The 23,216-nt window shown below is 38.7% G+C and overlaps 2 protein-coding genes across 2 annotated transcripts in view; one reads left to right on the top strand and one right to left on the bottom strand.

Moving 5' to 3' along the window:
* The window catches only part of LOC124171470, a 142,129-nt gene extending 119,116 nt beyond the window's left edge, over positions 1-23,013 (bottom strand). The window contains exon 1 of the mRNA XM_046550642.1: positions 22,517-23,013. The gene's annotated coding sequence lies outside the window, so the exon portion shown is untranslated. The remainder of the gene's footprint in view (positions 1-22,516) is intronic.
* On the top strand, positions 2,027-5,940 carry LOC124171468. Its single transcript, XM_046550640.1, has 2 exons — positions 2,027-2,103; positions 4,221-5,940. The coding sequence occupies exons 1-2, from the start codon at positions 2,100-2,102 to the stop codon at positions 4,847-4,849; spliced, it is 633 nt and encodes a 210-aa protein (XP_046406596.1). The 5' UTR covers positions 2,027-2,099; the 3' UTR covers positions 4,850-5,940.
* Positions 23,014-23,216: the final 203 nt, after the last annotated feature.

Below are 23,216 nucleotides of genomic sequence, written 5' to 3'. Positions count from 1 at the left end.
CTGCTCTTTAACGTATACGCTGAGGAGATGGTAAGAGAAGCGTGGGACGAGTTGGAAGCTGGAGTGAAAGTGGGAGGAATAATGTTTAAATCGGTGAGGTTCGCGGGTGATCAGGCGCTGATTAGCCAGTCAGCGAGAGGACTGCAGGCTCTAGTGGACGCATTAGACGAGCGGTGAGAGGAGTATGGGGTGAGAATTAATGACATGAATACCAAGGTAATGCGGTTTTATAAAGCTTCACGAGCGAGGAATGTGAGACTCGAGATAAAAGTAGGTGGGGAGAAGCTCGAGCAGGTAGATCAATTCAACTATTTAGGCAGCACATTAGAGGAAATCGGATACCGTAGTAAGGACATCAGGAAGCGAATTACATTAATAAAGGAGGCGTTCATGAACAGGAAGGAGCTTTTGAGAGGATCGTTATGTAAGAGTTTATAGAAAATGTTTTGGAAGAGGTTGGTTGACCTGGAACGTAGCTATCTACGGAGCAGAAACGTGGACACTAAGGAAAAAGGACGAGAGAAGATTGGAGGCATTCGAGATGTGGGTATGGAGAAGGTGAAATGGACAGAGAGGATGAAAAACGACGAAGTGCTGGACATGGTGGGTGAGGAGAGGCAACTCTTAGATGAGATACGGAGGAGACAGAAGGTTTGGATGGAGCGAGTACTTAGCGGGGAGGGGATGTTGAAAACGGTGTTAGAGGGTAGAATGTTAGGTAAACGAGGGAAGGGAAGGAAGAGAATGGTATTGTTAGACAAATTGAAAGGGAGTAGGCCTTACAGTGAATTGAAGAAGGCAGTGCTGGAAGGAAAGGGAGGCTCCCTAATTACTTCTTTAGTACTCCATGGAAACCTTCCTTAATCGGTGGAATTCAATAATAAATCTAATGAATTAGCAGGCGCTTTCTCCCTTGCCAATGAAAACGTTTCAGTAATCCATGCATGATCTCACGAAAATTTTATAGTTTGAATTCCTCCAAAACACAGGCAATCATTTTTGGTCCAACTCCGGATACTTGAAAAAATTAACTTGTCCTTTTCCTCCCACATTTAATTCGGGGACGCCGATATTGGATTTACCGACACTGTGTTAGAAACCTTGGTAGTACTCCCACTCATAAGCTCTTGTGGAATCATCACATACATGATATCTCGTTAATAAAACCTTACTGTTATGAGCTTAAGTTACACAAATCCCTTCTTCCTATTACTACTTGTAAAATGCTTATTTCAACGCTTATTCCCATCTCACTTGATTACAGCACTTTGGTCTACGATGGCCTTCCATTGGAATTAGATAATAAACTTCAGCGACTCTGAAAATCCGGCACTACATATGTCCTTCGTAAAGATGACGTCTCCCATCACCTACACAATTTTTTGCCTTTGAACCTCTTCTCGTAGAAAATATTTACTTGGATAATTTATTTTCACCCTCTTTGAGACTGAATACCCTGCATACCTTCTATCTATGCTTAAAAAAATGAGCCTCTAATTCTAGAGCCACGGCAACTAAGTCTTCCTACCTCCCAAGTCCCACACCTCGAACAAACACTTCTCTCATGTCTTTTTTCATACCTACAAGTGATCTCTGGAATTCCCTGCCGTCACTCATAAAAGATTCTTCTCTATCATCTATCTATTTTCTTCTCTATCGGTTTACAAAGGAAAGAATTTAAATTATTACCTCCAAGACAACTTGCGACAGTAAATTATATTTATTTTTATGATGAGCTATCACAAGTTACCTGAAGTTTTCCCTGATTTTTATTTTCCCCTCGTTTGTTTCTGTGTTGCCTCAATGTTTGCTTGGGAAAATCTTGCTTCGGCGAATTTTGTACTGATTTATGCTGCACATAGAATTATGCCCAGTTTATTTTTATTTTTGTTGTTTAAGTAGATATTGTTGTATGTGTTTCCATTTGCTCTTATGGAGATACTCAGAGCATTAATTAACTTTCATTCACTCATTCATTATTTATTCCATGTTGACATATATATTCCTCCATCTTCTTCAGAAAATATATAAAATCATCTCCTGCCCTGATTGAGTTCCCACAAGAGTTATACGGCGAGGGTATAGTGAACACTCACAAAATGGGTAAGTTCTGGCTCCATTTTACAGCTTTTGCCAAAAGCTATACTTAGGGCAATGAGTTTTTTATAACGCCCTCCAGTTATACTGAACACCATACGCACTTCTTTGCATCACACAAGCTTATGCATTTGTGACGACATGAAACGAAAAATTATCGCTCGTGACAAGGAATAGTCCTTGTTCCCAATCACTGACTAATCAGGCAAAAATACAGCATTCTCACCTAATGATTTCATATAGCATCAACTTAAACATTTTAGTACTAAAGCTTAAAAAGGAAGTTTAAAAAAACCCATTAAAAATATTAAATAATTATTTTCTAAAAATAAATCGCTCATAAATGGCCAGAGGACACGGGATACGAATGACGAAATGATAAATTAAAGCCGTGGCTTCCCAAACAGTAGAAGTTCATGCGCATAAGCTTTGAGACAACAAACATTTTCTGTGGTCTTTATGAGAAGCCAAAGTCATCGCTTTGACTCAACCTAGCAAATAGATGTCCTTATGCGTGATACCCATTCATAGAAAACGGAAACGAAGTAACAGTTCTAGCAGGCTGTACAATATGTTTTTCAAGTTGCCAATCCCATTTTTTCGCAAGAAGACCCCTGGAAATCCTTGATTTCTATATTTTGCAAATCTTTAGGAATGAGGCATTAAAATAAATACCAATTGAAAGGAGTCAAAGGCAGGATCTAATAGTGTAACAAATGCTGTTGAAGGGTAGAATGTAACGGTTCGGCACTGTTTTACAGGAGCGAATTGTAAAACAAAAAAACTGCCGACTGGCATCATTGTCTCAATTGCGATTTTTTCCAAAGAGAATTTTTCTCAAAATATTTTGAAATTTCAAAAAAATTACAAATAATAATTTATTTCTGCTATCCCATTTTCCATATTTTTAGGTAATTTATGAAGAAAACTGGCATTTATAACTCAATATCATAGTTCAGCCAGCCTTTTTCTCCATATGTACCCAGTCTCTTTACATTCAACCTTTACCACAATCAAAAATACAAAAATTCTTTTTTTCGTATAGGGCTTAACCCTATTCACCCTCCATGCATAGCACTTTTTCATTCATTTTACCATCAAGCCATGAATTCATCTCTATTCTCCTCCTTACCCACACCACCGAACACTAGCTAACCCGAAAAAAAACTATTTTGGGTGTTATTTTTTCCAACTCAATCTCTATCTTGATTCTGGATTTTTGTAGAAAAAAACTGTAGGTTGCGAGGTTTATGCTTTAAGAAGTATTTTTTATCTATTTTCTACTAGAATATTTTATCTATCAGTCTGATAGACCATAATTAGAGGTAAAGAGATTAGCATTAAGATACAGTAGATTCCGTTTAATGGGTCCACCGGTTACTTGGGGCAGCCGCTTAATTGGGGGAGATCTTGAAGAACGGAATCCAGTATGGAAATATCCCAGAGTATTCTCCTCTTAATTAGGACAGCATGACGCTTTATTGGGCCATGAGTCGGCGACATAGACTCTATACTCGCGACGAAATTAAAATTTTTTGTTTTCAGAATACTATTTCTTTATATTTTCCTCCTTTGATTTACTCTTATTTTTCACAAATGTTCCTATTTTTGCCCCATTTTGAAAGCTCTTGTTGTTATACTATCGGCAAGAGCATAGGACTTTTCTTTAATAGGACTTAGTAAAAGATATTCATTCAGCGTCGCCCGAGGCTGTGAAAAATATTTTTAACAAAAATGTTTACAATTGTTAAAAATGATAATAAAATAACTAAACTCGCTGATTTAATTGTCAAATTAATAGTTTAATAAACTTATGTTGCATTAGAAACATTCTTTAGTCTTCTTTCTATCATTTCAACGTTTGTTTATACCCATATACAGGATAGTTCGCCTAATTGGGGCAGCCGCTTAATTGGGGCAAAGCGCACAAGTCCCAATATGTCCCAATTAACCGGAATCTACTGTATTTCCCTTTCCACCATTACAGTGTGTCCCTCTAAGATGAATTCATTTTCATGAATATTGAATGGTACTGTGGTATGTGACATTTAATATGAAAATAATCGCAAGGAACTTGGAAGTAGGAATCTTTCATTTACACTAATCAAATGTATTTCTTTTAGCTTCGTCATCTGCCCATACTGATGAATTCTTCTACACGACCCAGCGTCCTGGCTTTATCTGCTTGGATCATGTTATCGGATGGTCCATTGAATCTAGGAATTCCCCCTATCCACTCGTCGAGCTACGCGGCCGCATCTACCATCATTGCTTTCCGCATAGCCAAGGCTGTCCACATTGCTACGGACCCCACCTCCGAGGAGGCCCAAGAGTTCGAGGTGGACGCCGATATATTCACGCTGGACGCCGCGGAATCAGCGTCCTTTCGCCGGCTCGCGACGCCTCAATGCCTTACAACACTACATTGCGTAGCCGCGTGATGCTTAGAAACCGCGTGGCCATAGCTAACAGCGTCACAATGGGGAGAACAATAGAGGAGGCAGTGTTCCACAGCGTTTCCGTCGCCTGCGCATCTGCGGAAGAGGCTCGCGCAACGCACCTGATGGGACTCGATCGCGACGCGCACATGATGGGTCCCAACTCACCACAGGCTCGCGCTGCCGCATATCGAGCAGCTCTCGCTGCAGAAGAGTACCGCGCAGCTATCCGCGTAGCAGGACCAAGTGACGAAAATGGACCCGGAGACAGTCACGGCCCACGCGAAGGCCCCGCCGGAGGGAGAGCAAACTGAAAACGCCCGAAGTCCCGGCCGATCTCAGTCATCTTTTCGCAATGGAATTTGTCCAAAGAAACTTAATATGATAGATGAGAAATTATTTTGTTCTTTAACACTTCTTAAAGGGTGGAGATCGATTCTAAAGATATCCTTTCCTGTCATTTATATAGAGAAGTAGCAGTTTTCCATAGACAGATTTGTAAAATCAACTTGATCACATTTGTTCTTTAAATTCACATAGCTAGATTATGATTTCATAAAAGAGTGTCATAAAGTGGTCGTTATAGGCAGGATTTAAGTGTGTTAACTAATAATTTTCTACAAATAAATCATATTCACGGCTGATTTTTATGCTCTGTGTGCACAGAAATAGCGGGGGAAGAAATTTGAGAGTGTGCTAGGGAGGATATCAATGTAGCAGAATTTCGTTGAACAACAAATTTCTTTGCAAAAAAGGCTAATAAACAAAGGGATTGAAAGTTTTCAATGTTCCTAAACATTAAACCTACTTTAAGAAACGCCCGCCTTTCATTTTAACCTGGTTTTATTCTAATTTGCAATTTAAGTCAACAGTAACTATTGAAATACTTGAAGAAAAGATTTTGGAATAAATTTTTATGGGCTTGGATGGCTGTGAACTTCATATATCCGAAGAAAGATGAATACCATGAAAATGAATTTTTATTTTTGCACGTTAACAAGGGTGGTACTTATATTCATTTGAGATTATATTGGAGTAAAGGCATGGGATTTCGCTCCAAAACCTTTTCATTGTGGAGAAATGCCATCATTATTCTCTGATGCTACATCAAAGACGACCTTCAATATCTTTTCACTCCACTTTTTTCCTTCTCCACCGCTACAAAAATATTATTACGGACATATTGGAAAGGCAATCTCGGTTAAATTATTCAAAAAAATTTACAACAGTGTATTTCGTGGACTAATTTTGTATAACAAGGACAAAAAAGTTAATATATGGATAATATATTCGACAATTGTGCAAAAGATTGATGAGTAGAGAGTGGATTAAACTGTCCCAAATTATGTTGATAATACATATATTGTCAAAATATGTTTATGTCAATAAAGAGACACTGGATGAATCAAGGTGTTGATTCATTTACCCAAGCCTTAAATTTCGGAAATGCCAAGTTAGCTGTATTCCCATGCTTTAAAGTTTAGAGCGCACTGAATATTCAGCATCCTACTCCAGGTAAAAGGTATCATCAAACTAAAGCTGTATGGGAACGTGGTGAAATTCCGGCAAATGAGCCTAATAGAGAAGTTATCCCATGTGGAGGTAAAGAAGTAAAAAAAGTAGGGGTAAGTTTCACATGGAAGCCATCAACTATTCATAAACAGCTTCACAGCTCATTATTTAAGGGTATTATCATTCTTAATCCCCCCTTAGTTTCTTTCCTATAGGGAAGAGTTCGTGTTCCAGCACCTTTTGAAAATTGGAGTTAATTTTGCGCATCTGCAAAAAAACCACTTCCTTAATAGATAATTATAATAATTAATAATCTCACGATGGTTATGCCTTCAGTTTTGATATCAATTCCCCTATTTTTATCTTAGTGCCGAATTAAAAAATGAGAAACACTTTCATTCAAGTCAAGTCAGAATTTAGATTACCGTTAAATTTAAAATTTGTAAAACGTCGTAGAACTGCTAAAATTAACTACTTCTTAAGTATTGAAAATGTATTTTCCCCCAATAAGTTATTCAGGTTTTTCCTTATGTATCAAAAGCATGGTTAATAATGAAGACGATGAAGAATGATGAATAATTGGACAAAAAGAGCTACCTCAGAACCAGGAACCAGAATGCGCTCCGAAAATTTGTCATTGATCCACACACATTTCCCCTTATAATCCTTCAATTCTATTTCAATGATGCAACTGCCACAGCCAAAGGCACAGATATTATATATAACAAAATATTTATATCCAATTACACCAACTTATCGAAGCGTTTTACTGGTTTTTCATAAATACTCTCCAATATGGTACTTTTGAGAAAAAAATGGACAGAGCTGAAAAAAATATCTTGGAGAGTCTTCGAACGGATTTATTACATCCATGAGGATTAATAAAATGTAAAAATGTACCAGGGTATAATTCTGGGCTAGTTTTTGTCAATTTTATCAGAAATTGAAGGCCACAGCACGCAATCTGCCAGAGTGGCACAAAAAAGGTTGAAACGAGTGCAATGATCAGTAAAAGCTGTGAAGGAGGAACTGGAAAAACATATAAACAGTGGCCTTATTCATTCGCCACCTCTACGTGCCAAACAGCCTCACCTTTTTGTATTTATTTTTTTCAAATCTTGCAATAATTTCCATGAGTTGCACACCGCTCCCCAAAGCGGTGAGCTTAGTAAGAAATGCTAAACAGCAAACTCATAGCAATAAACGCTGACTTAATGGGTGCTTCAAAACGGGGACACGAAAACATCCATTCGCGGAACGCTATCTTATGACTCACAAAACGGGAGCTGAGGGACGCAAGTAAAGAACGATGATAGTCGAACACGAACGCTACAAGAAATAATAAAAATGTTCACTCCCCTTCTATTTCGAAATAAATATGATTCATCCCAGTTGCACATCACAGTTGAATCAGGTAAAAAATTATCAGCCATGATTAAATAGTCGCTGGAGGTGAAGATTTTGTCAGCAGAAATAGTGGGCGGGCAACTGGAGCTGCCACACAACCCGCCAAGCTGTGATGCAAACAACATCTCACTGAAGGCACGGAGCATGTGCACAGCGGGTAAGACTAGCAGAACTGACTCCAGGTAAGTTTCACTTCGGAAAAATACCAAGTGAAACGTACTATCTTACTCACCACCCATATGGTATAAAACTGTAAACGAACTAACTACACCTCAATATTTTTCAGTGGTATATATTAAATTGCCACATTCAAATAAATAATTAAGTAAAAACGGGATACCTTGAAGGATCACACGATGGTTACCTTAGATTCAAATCCATTAGGCAGTACATTTTGAAACTGTAATTTGGGCTAGAAAAAGTATGATTTCCAGACTTTTTACTTGATAAGACGCTTGAAAATCGTTAACGAGTACATAATGAAACCAAAGAATGAAAAAACTTATAATACAACGCATTGGAAGCAACAGTCGGGTGGCTAAACAACAAGACAATCACGTACTTGCTAACAAAGACCATTTCAGCCGTAATCAAAGAGAACCGTGATATTATTTTAAATATCTTTCGAAAAATGCAAACAAATCAACAAATGAATAACCCGGGAGCATTATCAGTAACTTTTATTCAAAATTAAAAAATGATGCCTACCTGTTGTTCAACCACATACTGTAATCATCGCAGAATTGTAAAAATATTCCTAGATGGTATTACAAGCATTAGAGATCTACTGTAAAATTCACGGCATTGGTCATTCCCATCAATACTAGCTCGGTATATTTTCAGGGAAAAGATAAATATTTCAGTTTCGATTTTCTTGCAACGCGTCAGTCTCTCCTGCTGTGTTTTCCCCCTCCCTCCCCTATAATATATTGCCCTCGTAAGCTATTTTTTTAGATGCGGTAGTTGAAATTACGCGTCGAATGTATGCTATTTCTTCAGCTGCTGCCTGCACACCACATTTAATGGTTTTCTAACTATCTTCCACTGTTTGATTGGTCGTATTCCCTCTTTTGTTTTTTCTACAAATAGTTTATGCTGAACCTCCTTCACTTTTTCAACCTTTCAGGGTTTCCTTTAAATGGTCATGGATTTCGTTCGATTTAAATGGTATCGAGTCATACACTAGTTAGAAATTGGGCAAGGGTTGACATATTATGTTTAAGATGGCTTTTTAATCAATATTTTCACCGTTAATTGTATTCAGACATAGTACTTCGCCCCATTATAAAAATAATCGATACAGTCGATATGGTTCACGGTACAGTATTCAAAAGTATTGCAACAAAATACAAATGGCGCCCCTTTCGCCGCAGTTTGGAAATTGAGTTTCGGTATTTTCTATTGTACCAGTGGGAGGGAAATTTGAACAACATTCCCACCTCCCGCAATATTTTTATAACAACATCATTAAAGGGAAATGTATGTGGGATATGTGCAATGTTTACTACCACATAAATTGTTCCCCTCATTCTAGATAATAAATCCACGTCCAGAACGTCAATTTACTTTATCTCGTAAGTTGGCCGATCCGTCGAAGTATATTGTCTTACAATAAACGCTGAAGATTTTCGCTGAAAGATGGCGAACATAACATATATATTAAATATCCGCCGCAATATCACAGCAAATAATGCTACTGAGTGTTAAAATTCAGTTTGATTTAGTGACTTATTTTTTTCAGTTACATAGAATGGCAGGAACAATTTTTTATCGACTTTAACGCATATTTACTTTATTAAACACTGCTGTCGTTAGAAAGCAATGCTGACAGGAAAGTGAGTCTCCCAGATCACTTCTTTAGCACTCCATAGAAACCTACCTTAATCGGTGGAATACTATAATAATAAATAATGTCGTTATAAAACTTCGAACGGAGAAAATTCTCTTTTTGCTTTCCGCGGACATGATTACTCGTTTTTACCGAAATATCAATGCACGAATAATATGGAAAATATTTCAGTCAGGTAAACTGCTCCATCAAGTACTTGTACGTTAGCGCAATAGTTAATTTATTTTTAATCTGTGTAATATTCTCATAAGCCATTCGCAAATGATTTTCCTTTATGGAATTATTTGGATGGAGAAGCTCTTTTCATTTAAGGAGCTTCGATCATAATTTAGTCAGATGACGTCTTATTTGCACCTATGTGGAGAGTAGACAGTTTTTTATCTTGATATTAGTTAAATGACCGTCATATGTGTCATCACATGGCATTACAGCCGAGGCTTACAGCGTTAATAGCTAATACAGAATTATTACACATTATTTTATTTGGGTTTCCTGTTCATTTAGTTCTACACTTTATTCGTATTTTCACTTTAAGTTATTCTTCTTGGATCATTTGGGCTGATATGAGTGTTGGTATTTTCACAAATTAACTGTCCGCTCCATAATAACAGTTGATTATTGCAAATATATCAATTGGTTTCGATTGCTTTTTGTGTTTAAGATTTTCTGTGATGAACACAATGCTGATCACCCGCCTAGTGAGGCAGCCGGTAGTAAAGATTGGGTAATAACCTGGCCTCGGCGTTAATGTACTCTTGAAAAAACCGGTGGGAAAGAATCACTCTTTTCCTGTCTCTATTAACCACACTATGTTCTAGATAACTTAAAAATAAAACATACACTATTTTTTATTTAGCCGTGCTTCGTAATTGAAGATCAACGAGTAATAATTCGTTAGAAAATATGATTTTGATTATTTAAAATTTAAAATATCATTCAAAGGCACTCCAAAGGCATTGGTTCACTGTCTGTCATTCACAGAAGATAGATGTCCAATGCGCTCTAACACACTTGTGAATCGGCTTGTATCGTAGTTGACTAAACAATGGACAAAACTCTTTGCAATTTACGACTTAAAAGAATTTGTTTCATACCGCGTATTCCTCTTCCTCCACAATTGTATTCTTCCTTGTTGCATGCTGCAAAAATTTATCTCTTCAGCGAAAATGGTGAAGTACCAAAAATCCTATTCGCTAACTATATTGTTCGCGCTGAATAACAGCATAGAATGTTTTTGTCGGTCTGTTATGAATGGCTATAGGGCAGGTTTGTAGAGTAAATACTATGCTTCATCACCTGCTTTTTAAATGCTGCGTAGCTACATACAAATCGCGCCTACCTGGATAAGGCAACTACTCTACTGACACAGAGATCAAATGGTGAATCCTCGAAATGGTGGGTGGGTCAAGGTCTGCCGCTCCTTCGCCTTTCTATTAGCGACTCGTCGCCTTCCTCGAAACGCTTTGCCCAATAATAAACAGTATTCTGGGGGAAATTCAGCAGCCCAGCTATTTAGGCAACTGTTTTGCCGCCCTACACCATGCCTATTAAATGACCGCGTAGGGCTGGACTCAACCGTTTGCTCCTCTGATCTTCCAAAGGTTACCTTTGGCTCGCTGTTAAATTGTTCATGGGTCCCAGGCCCTGTTCCCGTGGTTACCACTTCAACACTACGGAAATCTTTAATTTTCCCACACTGTTAATTCGTCACATGCAGAAGTGGTAAGGGCGTTAGGTTGCTCTGATGAAGACTCAGGTTTTTTTTGCTAAATTTTTTTTGCTCGTGAAAATCTATGACTACTATGTACTGATTTTCATAATTACTATTCTTTGCTTACTCATTGTTTATAAATATCTTTAATGTGTTTGTATACTATTGTATGAACATAAGTTAAAGGAAGACTGGTGAAAATGAATATTTAATGTGCGTTTTAGTATGCTTTTCTTTTGCTCACTTTGCTATTGTTTACGGTTCCACGATCCACGTTTCTATGGTTGTAACTTGAAAATTATTCTCTAATCATGCGTTAGCGTTCAATTGACGTGGTGACACGGTATGCGCGTTGATTTACTACCTGGACCCGGGTTCTAATCCCAGGGTGCACCAAATTTTTTTATGAAATATTCTCTCAGGCAGGGAAAAGTTTAGGTCTCTAAAGAGATTAATAAGAAGTGTGCTTATTAATTTGCTTATTGAAAGAATAATTAAGATTGTTTTCCAACATTCATGCTAGCAACTATGACTAAAACAATATAGGACTCCTGTATGATTGAAGTACGCAAAAATGCGCTAGACATAACGCAATGACGATATAAAAGTGTGTCACTACAATAAGTGGTAAGATCTTTAAGCCTTCTAGGTTTTGCATTCACAATAGGGTATGACATCAGCAAGTTTTCTTTTTCAGCCCACCGATTAATTGGAAGAATCTTTTCTGAGAGATTGGTTGGATCGTGGCATTACTTGAGAACCAGAGAACATATTCTACGTGAAACCCTAATGAAGTAGTATGTGATGATTATGAAGACCATTTACGCTGCAATAACTCCACTAAGACATCATACAATGACGTACAAAAAGGTAAATTAACCAATGTTGATGATCACAAAATGCGCACACTCCTTTAAGTTGCAATTGCATTTCCAAATATGACTGCACAACCGAGAGAACCGAGGGGTGTGCGAAGTCAGTGAATTCTTGCAAATTATTGAGATCGATATCAATCGAAAAAGAATAATGAGTTTCTAGTAATAGCACAAAATGTATGGCTCCTTGCACCAGTCTTTGAACTGTTCAATAACAACGCTAACGCCGAGTTTTGTACGCCCTATACCACCGGTTTACCACCCTTTGTCTGTATCATTTACCTTTTACTTGTAGTCATTCTTAAAAAAAGATAACACCACATTAGCACTATTCTTAACTTTTATACGGCTTGTTTCAGGTAAAACAGTATATGATGCTGTTGCAGTGAATTCAGTGGCGGATAAACATGGAGGGTGCCCTACCCCTTTTGGGGCCGCTCGCATAGCCTAACATTGCACAACTACATTTCTAACTTTTTTATATCATAAGACGGCCTTGTTTTGTATTTGCATATTATCAGTTGAAATAAAACTTTCTTAAACTTTGTATGTAACTTGATTATTTGTAATTACTACAGAAGTAAATGTGGCTCAAAATATCTTTTGCGCCCCCCCCCCCTTTTGAAATTTTTCTGTATCCGCTACTGAGTGAATTAAAAAGGACTTAAAATATATATAGAAATACGAAACGAAAGAACGATCTGAAAAAATGAGAGCAATATTTTCCACGTCAGAGACCTGAACTCACAACCATCACCGTATCAGTCGCACGTTTACTCCACTATGCCACCGCAACTACTCGCATCATTGATTTTATAATACGTAGGATACAAACAATAAGCCGTGGAAAGTACGCATTAAATACTCACGAAATAATCACTATGTCCGATATAAATAAAAAACAGAAGGATCAATTTGCAAGTAACATCTCCCTCTGAGTGAATACATCTTCATGCGCAAACGATTTATTGTCGGTGACTAACCAAGGAATACGAAAACATTAAGGGAAACTAAAATCTCTCGAGAAGCAGAAGTGGCGCCACAAACTTTGTCCTAAAACTTTTGAAAGTTATTGTACGTAAATGACATATGCTCTCGAATTAGCAGTAAAATACGTTTATTTTCTGACGACGCTGTCATCAGTGAAGAAATAAGTGATCACTTTGACTTTGAAATTCTATCATCGGATTTAAATTACGTTCATTTGTGGAACCAAGAGTAGGGACTAAAACTTAATCGGAGAAAATGCACGGCAGTACATTTCATGCGGAGTTCGTCCAACTATAAACGTGAATATGCTGTGGATGGTATTAACATAACGGCAACAGACGAAGTGAAGTATTTGAGAGGCACGATATTTTCGAACCTATCGAGAGGAAGCACGTATAAGACATATTTTTGATTGAGCCATGAAGAAGCTAGGATTCGTCAAGCGTATTGAAGGAAGATTTTCAAATGAGAAAGTACAAGAATGGTGCTATTTCGCACTTGTGCGACCACACCTCGAATATGCAGCGAGCATATGGGATCCGCCGCAGAAATACATAACCCGTGAACTTAATATAACACAAGGGAAGTCTGCGCGATTCGTCAAAAACTGCCTCAGGGCGTGCAGAAAGCGTTAAAAAGATGTTAGGCTCGGGGGCTTAGATTTCTTGAGCAACCGAGAATGCATATCTTTAAGAGCGACACGGAGAACATCATCTTAGAGCCCCGATATATTCCCAGATCCGACAGAAACGATAAATTTAGAGATATATTTAGTCAAACGGATAGATATGGGAATTCGTTTTTTCCTCGAACCATAAAGAACTTTAATAAATGCCAGTCGCAATTTCGTTTGAGTATTTGCTTTTTATGTGTAAACGGCTTGTGTTCTAACCCCCCCCCCCCCCCCGCCACACGCCTTTATAGGCGGGTTGCGGAGTAGTACTTGTATAGATGTAGATATAATAATGCATAGCGGGCCCCCTGGCGTTTCTCAGGACGTACCCAGAAAAGCAGGAGACTTGGAATTAATGATCAAATGGCAGGAGGTAGAGGAACAATGAAGGCATGATGATGGCATACTTATGCAACAGCAAGCCATGGAAAAAACGATTCCGGGCACGGGAACAGCTTATACCCCAGCTCCACAACGTAGAACGTTATGCGTGTCCGAACGTACGTAGACTAAGAACGCAGCGTGAACGCATACCCCAGCAAAAAGGTTTAAACCAAGAGGATTAATAGTTAAATGTAGAATCCTTAGAGTTACGTTTCCTCTTTGAGAGTGTCAAGAGGTGTGCCTACGCGGCAGGATGTCCAGCCACAGACATTGTATGATGTGACGTAACAATTGCTAATGAGAAAACGACACAAAGGACACGTCGGACACAACCAGGTAGCACGGGATTTGGAAGCATAACATGTACCTACGTAATAACTATGGTAGCAATCCGTGCAGCCGCGTGCAAATGCATAACGGACAGACGAACTGAAATCCTTTTTTATGCATATATAGATGGATAAATATTAGGGATGGTCGGATCGGATACCTCGGATTCAAATATCCGCGGACATTGCCTTTCATCGGATACATCGGATCCAAACTCGCGGAAGACATCGGATCTGGATCCAAAAATTTAAGTAATAGCTTCAGTGAATGCAACGCGCCATAAGGGTGGAAAGAGTTTCGATTATCTCTTCGAATGCGCCGTCGCATGCGATTCTTGTCCTACTCATGAACTGTTTTGTTTGAAAGCTCTCGCAGAGGTTACGTAAAATAAAATGCTTGGAAAATAAAAAAAGGCAAAATACGAATGTCACATAGTGCGACTCTTCCCAAGAGATTGAACAATCACCGGGGGAATCTCAGCGTCAGGAATTTGAAATTGCATTTGGATCCGAAAATATCCGATTCGAAAGATCCGGCTCCGAAAATCAAGGATCCGATCCGAAACCGGATCTGAAAAAAATCCTAGATCCGTCCATGCCTAATAAATATGCATGAAATCACCACTTCAATGGATAAGCATGACAGTAGTGGACCTATGTCGAATGAACAAAACCCATTTCCTTTGTTTTCCCCCCCAGAGTGATCCAACGATGACCAACCGTCTCTTGTTGCTCACTGGGAGCAGACCGTGTAGGATCGTGATTTTGATCGGCTCAACTCGGCCCGGGTGCTCGAATCGTGAGCAATGGGCGGCCCATCGTGGTGCTCCGTGGGGCCTTCGCATCACCGTGAGCTTCAGCGGAGGCACGCGAGGGCCAGAGCAAGCGCCTCTCGCCCCACGCGACCCAATGGTAAGAGGAGAGGGTTCCAAGAGGACCAAGCGCCCCTGAGGGCCTCATTCGGCCTCCTGTGTGCGCATTCCGCTTCAAGAGAAGCCCCAGGAATCCCAATAGGGCTCCAGGACGTGATTAAAGCAAGCTTCACGACGCAACAGAAGAAAGACCAAAGTGTGAATAATTTACCATCTAAAATAGAAATGAGAAGCCTTGCACCACATGCATGTGTATCTCTATTTTGACATTTATTGAAAAGGGTCTAATAAAGGTTGCCACAATTTCTGATTCTGAAATTATTCGATTTTTGTTTGATGTCTTGATCCAATTTTTCTGATTCCACTTTTCTTTCCGTGTCCAATATTTAACAAATCCATAACACCATCATGCACAAAGCTCAATATTATAATATCCTCACACCCGTAATGCAAATATTTCGCCCTTATTTACCTGAAGGATGCTTTAAGAAAACATTAAGTACCTACTAATTATCCCATTTTTCATTAAACTTTTTTTCTCGCTTTCCTTTAAGTTTTGTACCATTTCTAAATCCCAAACAATTTCAGGTGCTCTTTGAACCTGGTAGTCTACTCTCCTCATTTCCCCCAATATTGCGGTAGTGCCAATTTCAGCTCAAGATAAAGCTGGAAATCCGCCTTCCCCGCTTTTTAACCAGCCAAGTTTGAACCGCGCGTTAAAATTACCACAATTCCGGAGCCCTCCCAAATACGTCCATGGCCCGAAAGTCCTCAATGAAATGCCGTTCTATGGAGAGCTTTGCAGAAAAATTATTTGATCACATTGCCATTGATAATGAAGAAAAATAACCGTGATGGAAAAAAAGAGAGATAATACAGAATAGTGATGGATTTTTACCGCAGGAAACCGATTATTTATAAACGACGACAGAAATAATTAAAGAGCGACAGTTACATCGTGATGAGATAGGAATGAAAGGGAAATACCTTTTGATTTCTAGGTTTACAAAACGCTTAGCGGAGATCCGAACCCGTACTAAGATATTTATAAAAATAAATAACATACCTAGATATAAGGGAAGTTAACCCGTGGTCCCCTCGTCACCTTTCGTTTAGAGCAGATTAATGTCGAAGCCGGGTTTCACTCCATCTTACCTTGTCTAGCTTTCCCTTTGGGGGGATAGGGTTCGTGTGGTGGCTAGAGCGTTGGCTTCCCACCCCGTGGGCTCGGGTTCACATCCCGGCGGTGGCAGAGAATTTTCAGAGATTGCCCGATTCCTGCTTGGATGTTGTGTGGAGGACATTTCAAGTGTAACACTCCGACCGTCGGATGGGACGCTAAGCCGTTGTCCCCTGGGCAGTGCCCAGTGGGCAGGCACACTTCGTTAAGAGCAGGCTAATGACGACGCCGGGTTTCTCTCCACCCTTTCTTCCACACCCTTGCCTCATAGCGCAAATGACCTCAGCTATCGTTCGCCTTCTCCAAATACCATACCGACCTAAATACATCACTTCCTTCGAATCTTAAAATTTCCCTCAATATCCCATTTTTCATTTGTTGTAATAAACATATCTGCCCAGCTAGCAATTCGATCTTTTAAACAGCATTTCCCCAAGTGATACTCACATGAAAAAGAAAAAAAACAGGAAGATTTCGGGATATATTCCATAAAAACAGAAAAACTGGTGCCCGCACAATTCGAGTTATTAATGATGACTGGGCGGTCTCTCACGTTTTTTTACCATTCCGCTTCATGTTACCTCACTCTTATCATCATAAAAATTAATTCATAAAATATGAAAGGGAAGTACTTGACTCATGAAAATACTAAAGCAGCATTGGCGCTGTCTCGCGTACGCTAGCTTTCTATCAGGGCTTGTGTTCAAACCTCGGAGATGGCCGCAGGAATTGTTTCTGCTTCGAGAACATCATGTCGATAGCAAGGTGCCTGTCAAAGAGCGAGGTAACTACGTAACCGTTTACGAATGGAGCAAATTACTTTATTACCTATTGCTTGCTATCTCCGGGTTTTTTATAGTATCAATATTTTAGCGTTGCACGAGGGTAAGCAATAATTCTAAATGACAAACACCTAATATAGGTCCGCCCGAACATAAAATTTCCTCATACCTCAACTTGATTCCTCACCGTAGAACGGTCCCAATTCCATCAGCACCAATAAAGGAGAAAACAATGCGAAGAGCTATGAATATTACAAAAGAGGATCCAAAAGTCTTGCTCTAAATTTTTAATCATGCACCGCGCATTTAAATGGGTTTACAAAAGTCGCCACTCGCGTCGCTGACGGACAAATTGATCCAATTTTCACGGGGAAATAAGGTTTAATTAAGGGTGTAAACTGAAATTTACATTCATAAAGATGTGATTTACCGAATTCACAACTCGTGAATGCAATTCCTCGTATTTGCAAAGGCCATGCTGCAAAATGTTGAAAAAAAGCGGATCGCATTGCACTCATCACCGCGCCGCGGACATTTTGGAAAACCGATTAAAATGTGAGCGAAGTGGCCAGAGAAATCAGCCTTACATGGGATGGAATTGGGCCTCCACTAAGAAGTCCCCTGCCAAGAGCATACAAAATATGAAGAACAAGAAAATAGCCGAATGCAATTAACCAAAACCCCTGAGATGCAGTTGAAGACCATGCGTTCGAAAGTAAGACCTTCCGGAAAAAGCCTCCGGACTTTTCCGGTCACTCTGCCAGTTCTTACAGCTCGTCAATACAATCTTCATTGCAATTTTGTCTGCCGTTTGTTTCTTAAGGATCGTTCTTTTTTCGATGCTATTTAATCTCCTTCAATTGAATCCTAGGAATACCAAACAGTCTTGGCTTTCTGTACATGTAAGTGTTTCCGAATGCAAAAGCAAAGGTGCTCGGGTACGGAGATTTGCCCAACGGGAGTGAGGAAGATAAATGGAACGTTATCATGAAGGACTTAAGGATTCAAAGCCATCATTTTTCCATCATAATATCCTCTTGATGATTAGATGATAACCTACACTCATAATTACTTTTCCTTATCATTTATCAAACAGTCTTGGCTTTCTGTACATGTAAGTGTTTCCGAATGCAAAAGCAAAGGTGCTCGGGTACGGAGATTTGCCCAACGGGAGTGAGGAAGATAAATGGAACTATCACGAAGGACTTAAGGATTCAAAGCCATCATTTTTCCATCATAATATCCTCTTGATGATTAGATGATAACCTACACTCATAATTACTTTTCCTTATCATTTAAAGTATACCACAAATCGGGCCATAAAAAAAGGACGGAATATTTGCTAGACACCAACACTAGCATATATGCGCGTGGAAGCTAGAGTAGATTTTTTTTACTTGTTTTGAAATTTAAAATAGACCAGTAGAGGAGAAAATGATACATTAAGAGTGACTAGTCTTGAAAATGATACAGTGTTTCGAATATAGTCGACGATTAATGGTAGGAAGGAATTTTTGTTATTTTTCCTTACTTAAAGATATCGAAAATTATATTTCTCTCGGGCGATGATACAGAACCTATCCCTGCCACATGTAAAATAAGTTTCCGGGTAGCATTATTACGCGACTTTTCCGTCTTCTTAGATTTTCTTTAGGCTAAAGAACCAACAAGCAAAAGGCGTGCCAAATAGGGTGAAGAATTAAGAAAGTAAGAAATAAAATTTTCTGGATGAGGTTGACACACTAGATCACCGTAGAATTTTCAAAAAAGTTCTCAGCCTCGAGGAAACATCAATTAAAATACTACCAACACAGCAAAGTGCAAAATCCTACGAATATAATTATTAGTATGAGTTTCCAATACAAAAGGAAAATACACTCACAAGTTTGTACACAAAATAATGCACCTTTTGATTTATCGATAATATCCCGCCGTTGTAGAGCAAAAATTTATGGCAAGTGATCAGTTTATTACATAATCTCCACACCTAACAAACGACATTCACTACTGGACTCGAAACAGGAACAGGGGGAGAAAACAGAAATGAGGCGGTTTTTAACTGAGGTACGCCTTTTTCAAAGCCGCAAATGTTATTGATATTTTTTAAATGGTTCAATAAATTCAGAATAAGAGAATTCCAGACGAGGGTATGGTATAGATATGATCAACTTAAAAATGTATTGCTTGCAGTTTCTCATTTTCGAATAAAATACGAAGTTAAGTTAGTAATAGGTCATGCTCATGATACATATCCTTCGATGACATATTTAGGAAGAATATCCATTAGTTAATAAGAGCGATACAGTACATATACCGACGAAATAGGGATTAGGAGGGAATAGATGGGGTCATTCTACCTCAAACCATTTTGCGAGAAAAGTTTAGAGGGCAATTCAATCTCTTCACATTTTTGCTAAGTATATGCGTAGGGAATCATATAATTATTCCTTCTGTTTCAACACACAATTGCAGTGGCTGATGGCTTATTTCAAAACTAAATCTTTGCATAAGATACTGAATTTGTAAAAAAAATCATTAAATTCCCCTTTCCTATTATTTTTATCATTAAATGTTTAAATGATTGTCAATTAACTTTTCAAAACAAATTCTTCATCTAAGAGTTAGCCCAAACTTTTATTTTACAATTTTGATACATTTAACGTAAGATTCCAAATACAAAACTTGTTGGCCACTCAGAAATGCTTTTTTAGGAATAATGTAAACATTTTTCTCCCGCACGGCATTATGGCTACTCCATTACAAATATATACCGTAGACTTATAATACAAGTCTTCGGATCCAATAACTCCTCCAGACCATAGCGATATGAGGCACATCATCAATTGTAACCATCAACGCTGACAATATTTGCTATCTTTTTAACTATCAATATATAATACTTCTGACAAAACTTTGAGCGAGAGCTCTACTGAACATTTGGACCAGACAACTAGCTAGTACAAGTTAATTTTAAACTTAATGGTTGAGATAATATTTATTCTTTACCAAGGTGAGATATTTTTGACATCAGATGAAACATGATCATCGTCAAAAGTGATCCCAAAAAGTACTCGTTTTATCTCTAGATGTGATCTAATTTATCTTAATGAGAATTGAGCTTTTTTATTAAAATAGAAATCCCGCTTTTGCAAATTTTGTAGGATAACAAGTCATATATTACAAATAGTATGACGTTGCAGATTTTAATGGGCATATCTCATACTTGTATTAGTTATAGTTGCCCTTATATCTTGCAAATATATCATAGAAATAAGAATATAGTTATTTTTGTACCTCTTGTATTAACTTTTATTGCATCTAGAATTTTAAATGCAAGGATAAGAACAGGCCATGAAATTAGCGAATGTTTTTCAACCTATTTCAATATCTAGGATTCTAAATTTAATGACGGTAATCCTGGCCCTTCCTATGACATTTAAAAATAATATTTCTCGTTATATCGCTTCCAATGTCAATCGAATTATTACCATAAAATTCTATGTATTTTCAGACCACCGTGTAAAAATTATTGCACACTTATTCATGATCAATTCTCAATACACTCGAACTGTTCGCTGCAATTAAAATTCATGCATAATTCAGGCCCATTTTCCTCTCTATCAACTATTACCACTGAAAATATACTTTCTAGTCTCACGCATGCACGTAGAAATACCAATCCACTCTAGTAAATCCATTTTCCTAATTTAAGCTTAGTCATTTGCAATCAAAATAAGAAAAAGTAAAATATCATATTCAAAATTCTTGAAACGATGGTATCTCTTGATTTTAGCTAAACGCTTACTTGAACTTGCTTGGGTAACAATTTTCAGGAGATGAACGGTTGGGGAAATTGACGGCACCAGGGCAGAAAGGGACTCGGCGTTGGTGTTGGCCTCCTACTCTTTTAGGCCGCCCTGAGAATCGTAGTTTGATGACCTAATTGATGTCAGGCGCACAGTTCTATCTAAGTCCTGATAACATAGGAATGGAGAGGGAGTACACATTAATTTCTGTTTCTTCATCATCATAAGTCAAAAATCCTTAAATTGGCTTGATTCAGGTTCTATTCTGCTTTCCTAGCCGCCAGACTTTTCATAGCGTTTATAGGTTTACGTAATCAAATAATAGGGTGATTTCCTATTATTTTTTTATTGCCTAAATCGAAAGATTATTACTCCGGGAGTACGTATTTCACGCTTTTAGATTTTTAAAGGACGATATCTATTTTTCGCGATTAAATGAAAAGTGAAAATTTTCAATCGCGCGAAAACGCGACGCGTAAGTATGAATGCCGGGAAATCTCTCCGTACGACGTATCTCTGGTTCCCGCTGCCACCCTGTGAGGTGACCTTGAGGCGAGGCTTAGCGCTAATACGACGCAGGCTGCTAGCGGGTAGCTGAGTACCCTGCTGGCTGGTAGCGCTTGGCTTAAATAAGGATTATTAATACCTTATCAAACGAAGAAAACTTACCGACCTTAGCTAGTTTTAATAAGTGATTATTGAGACATGTTTCCCTGAGCTCTGCGCCTCATGCATGCATTGGTAACCTCAGACGATGTATAACTCCTATCTTCTCCTATATAAACTAGGTCCCTGTGACGTCACGTGGAGTGGCATCGCATGGGCGCCAATCTAGCCCTTTTCAAATGAGGATAAAAATGGACCATTGCCATTCGTATATTCGTATTCGGTATTTCTAAAATGAAATAATTTGTATATTATGAATACAATAATGGTGGGTAACGAATCGCAATCAATGCCTTTCGTTTTCTTTGATGGAGGAAACTTCCCTATTGTGATCCCCACCCCGTCGAAACCGGGAATCAGAATTACCTAAGCCTCCAACACTGCTGGAATGGCATAAAGAAAGCATTGTATACTCTAAAGCAAGGGTCTTCAAGGAGCGGCTCCCAGGCTGCATGCGGCCCGCCGCGCCGCCCGGCTCATTTCTCGCGGCCCCCCAGAGGCTGAAGGAAACATTGTTTTGCGAACCAAATATCGACACACTCGTCAAAAATAAACAATTTCAAATATCGAATTAATTGATTGAACTTTTAAACCAATTAAGTTTATTGCTCTTTGAAGTTACATGTTTTATTTATTCCCTTGGTTTGGTGATAAAGTGTGCATTGCGGCCCTCCGGATGATATGAAATCGATTTTTGGCCCTCGCATTAAAAAAAAAGTTGAAGACCCCTACTCTAAGGCATACAACCGAGCACTTAAATTCGGCTAAAATAAAGTTTTTTTTTAGAAATATTTCGTCTGTAATAAATAGACCGCACTGTTAAAGAAACATCCAAGCCACACAGTAATTTCATAGTAAAAGCACTCTCTCACAATATACAAACGTGAATGAAAGTCCGAACTACTACGGAGTCGAATTCTGAGCAATAACTTTAGGCATGCATACCTGCAAATTATCCACCACGTCATCCATTGTGCCGTGAGCGGGATCGCCCTCTTCGTATGCGGGGGTGGAGGACGAAAAGCTCGGAAGAACGCAGGACTGCATGGCACGTAACGTTATCCTGGATTTTTTCAATCAAAAACAGTTGCACATAACATTGTAGAGAACATGAGAGTCAGCAAAACCTTTGACAGCGCACACAAATGAAAACTGTGACAGCCAGGAAAAGAACGTAAAACATCCTAGATATATCACCGCAGTCCTCGCGAAAACCAACTGACACGGATTTTTCCCACATCCACTGAAGTTCATTCTCTGACAAGGGTATGTCAATTATATGCGCTATAACATTAAATACGATATTGCACTAATAGTCCATAAGTAAACAGGTTATTAGCGAGTGTGCCTCAGGTTTCCAGCGTTCACGAGTCACTAAATCACAACTCCTTCCATGCACGCACTGCTAATGCCTTGGGACCACTGGTGGTCGACTAAATCCACGCTCAATAATGGAGCGACTGACTTACCACTAACGCCAAGCGCATGAGAAGTCCTTGAAATGTGCCCTTCAGTCTCTCACAACCTCAAAAGTTGAGCGATCCAACTGGGCCATTCTACCATACGATTTCTTCTCTTCGTTACGCTACGATTTCTGCTCTTTTTAACCGTACGTTTCCAAAGAAAACGGTAGATAAAAAGGTTT

Source organism: Ischnura elegans, chromosome X (genome assembly GCF_921293095.1).
Source record: "Ischnura elegans chromosome X, ioIscEleg1.1, whole genome shotgun sequence".
Lineage (NCBI taxonomy): Eukaryota > Metazoa > Arthropoda > Insecta > Odonata > Coenagrionidae > Ischnura > Ischnura elegans.
The sequence above is the reverse complement of the archived record's forward strand: the minus strand, read 5'-3'. Positions and strand labels throughout refer to the sequence as shown.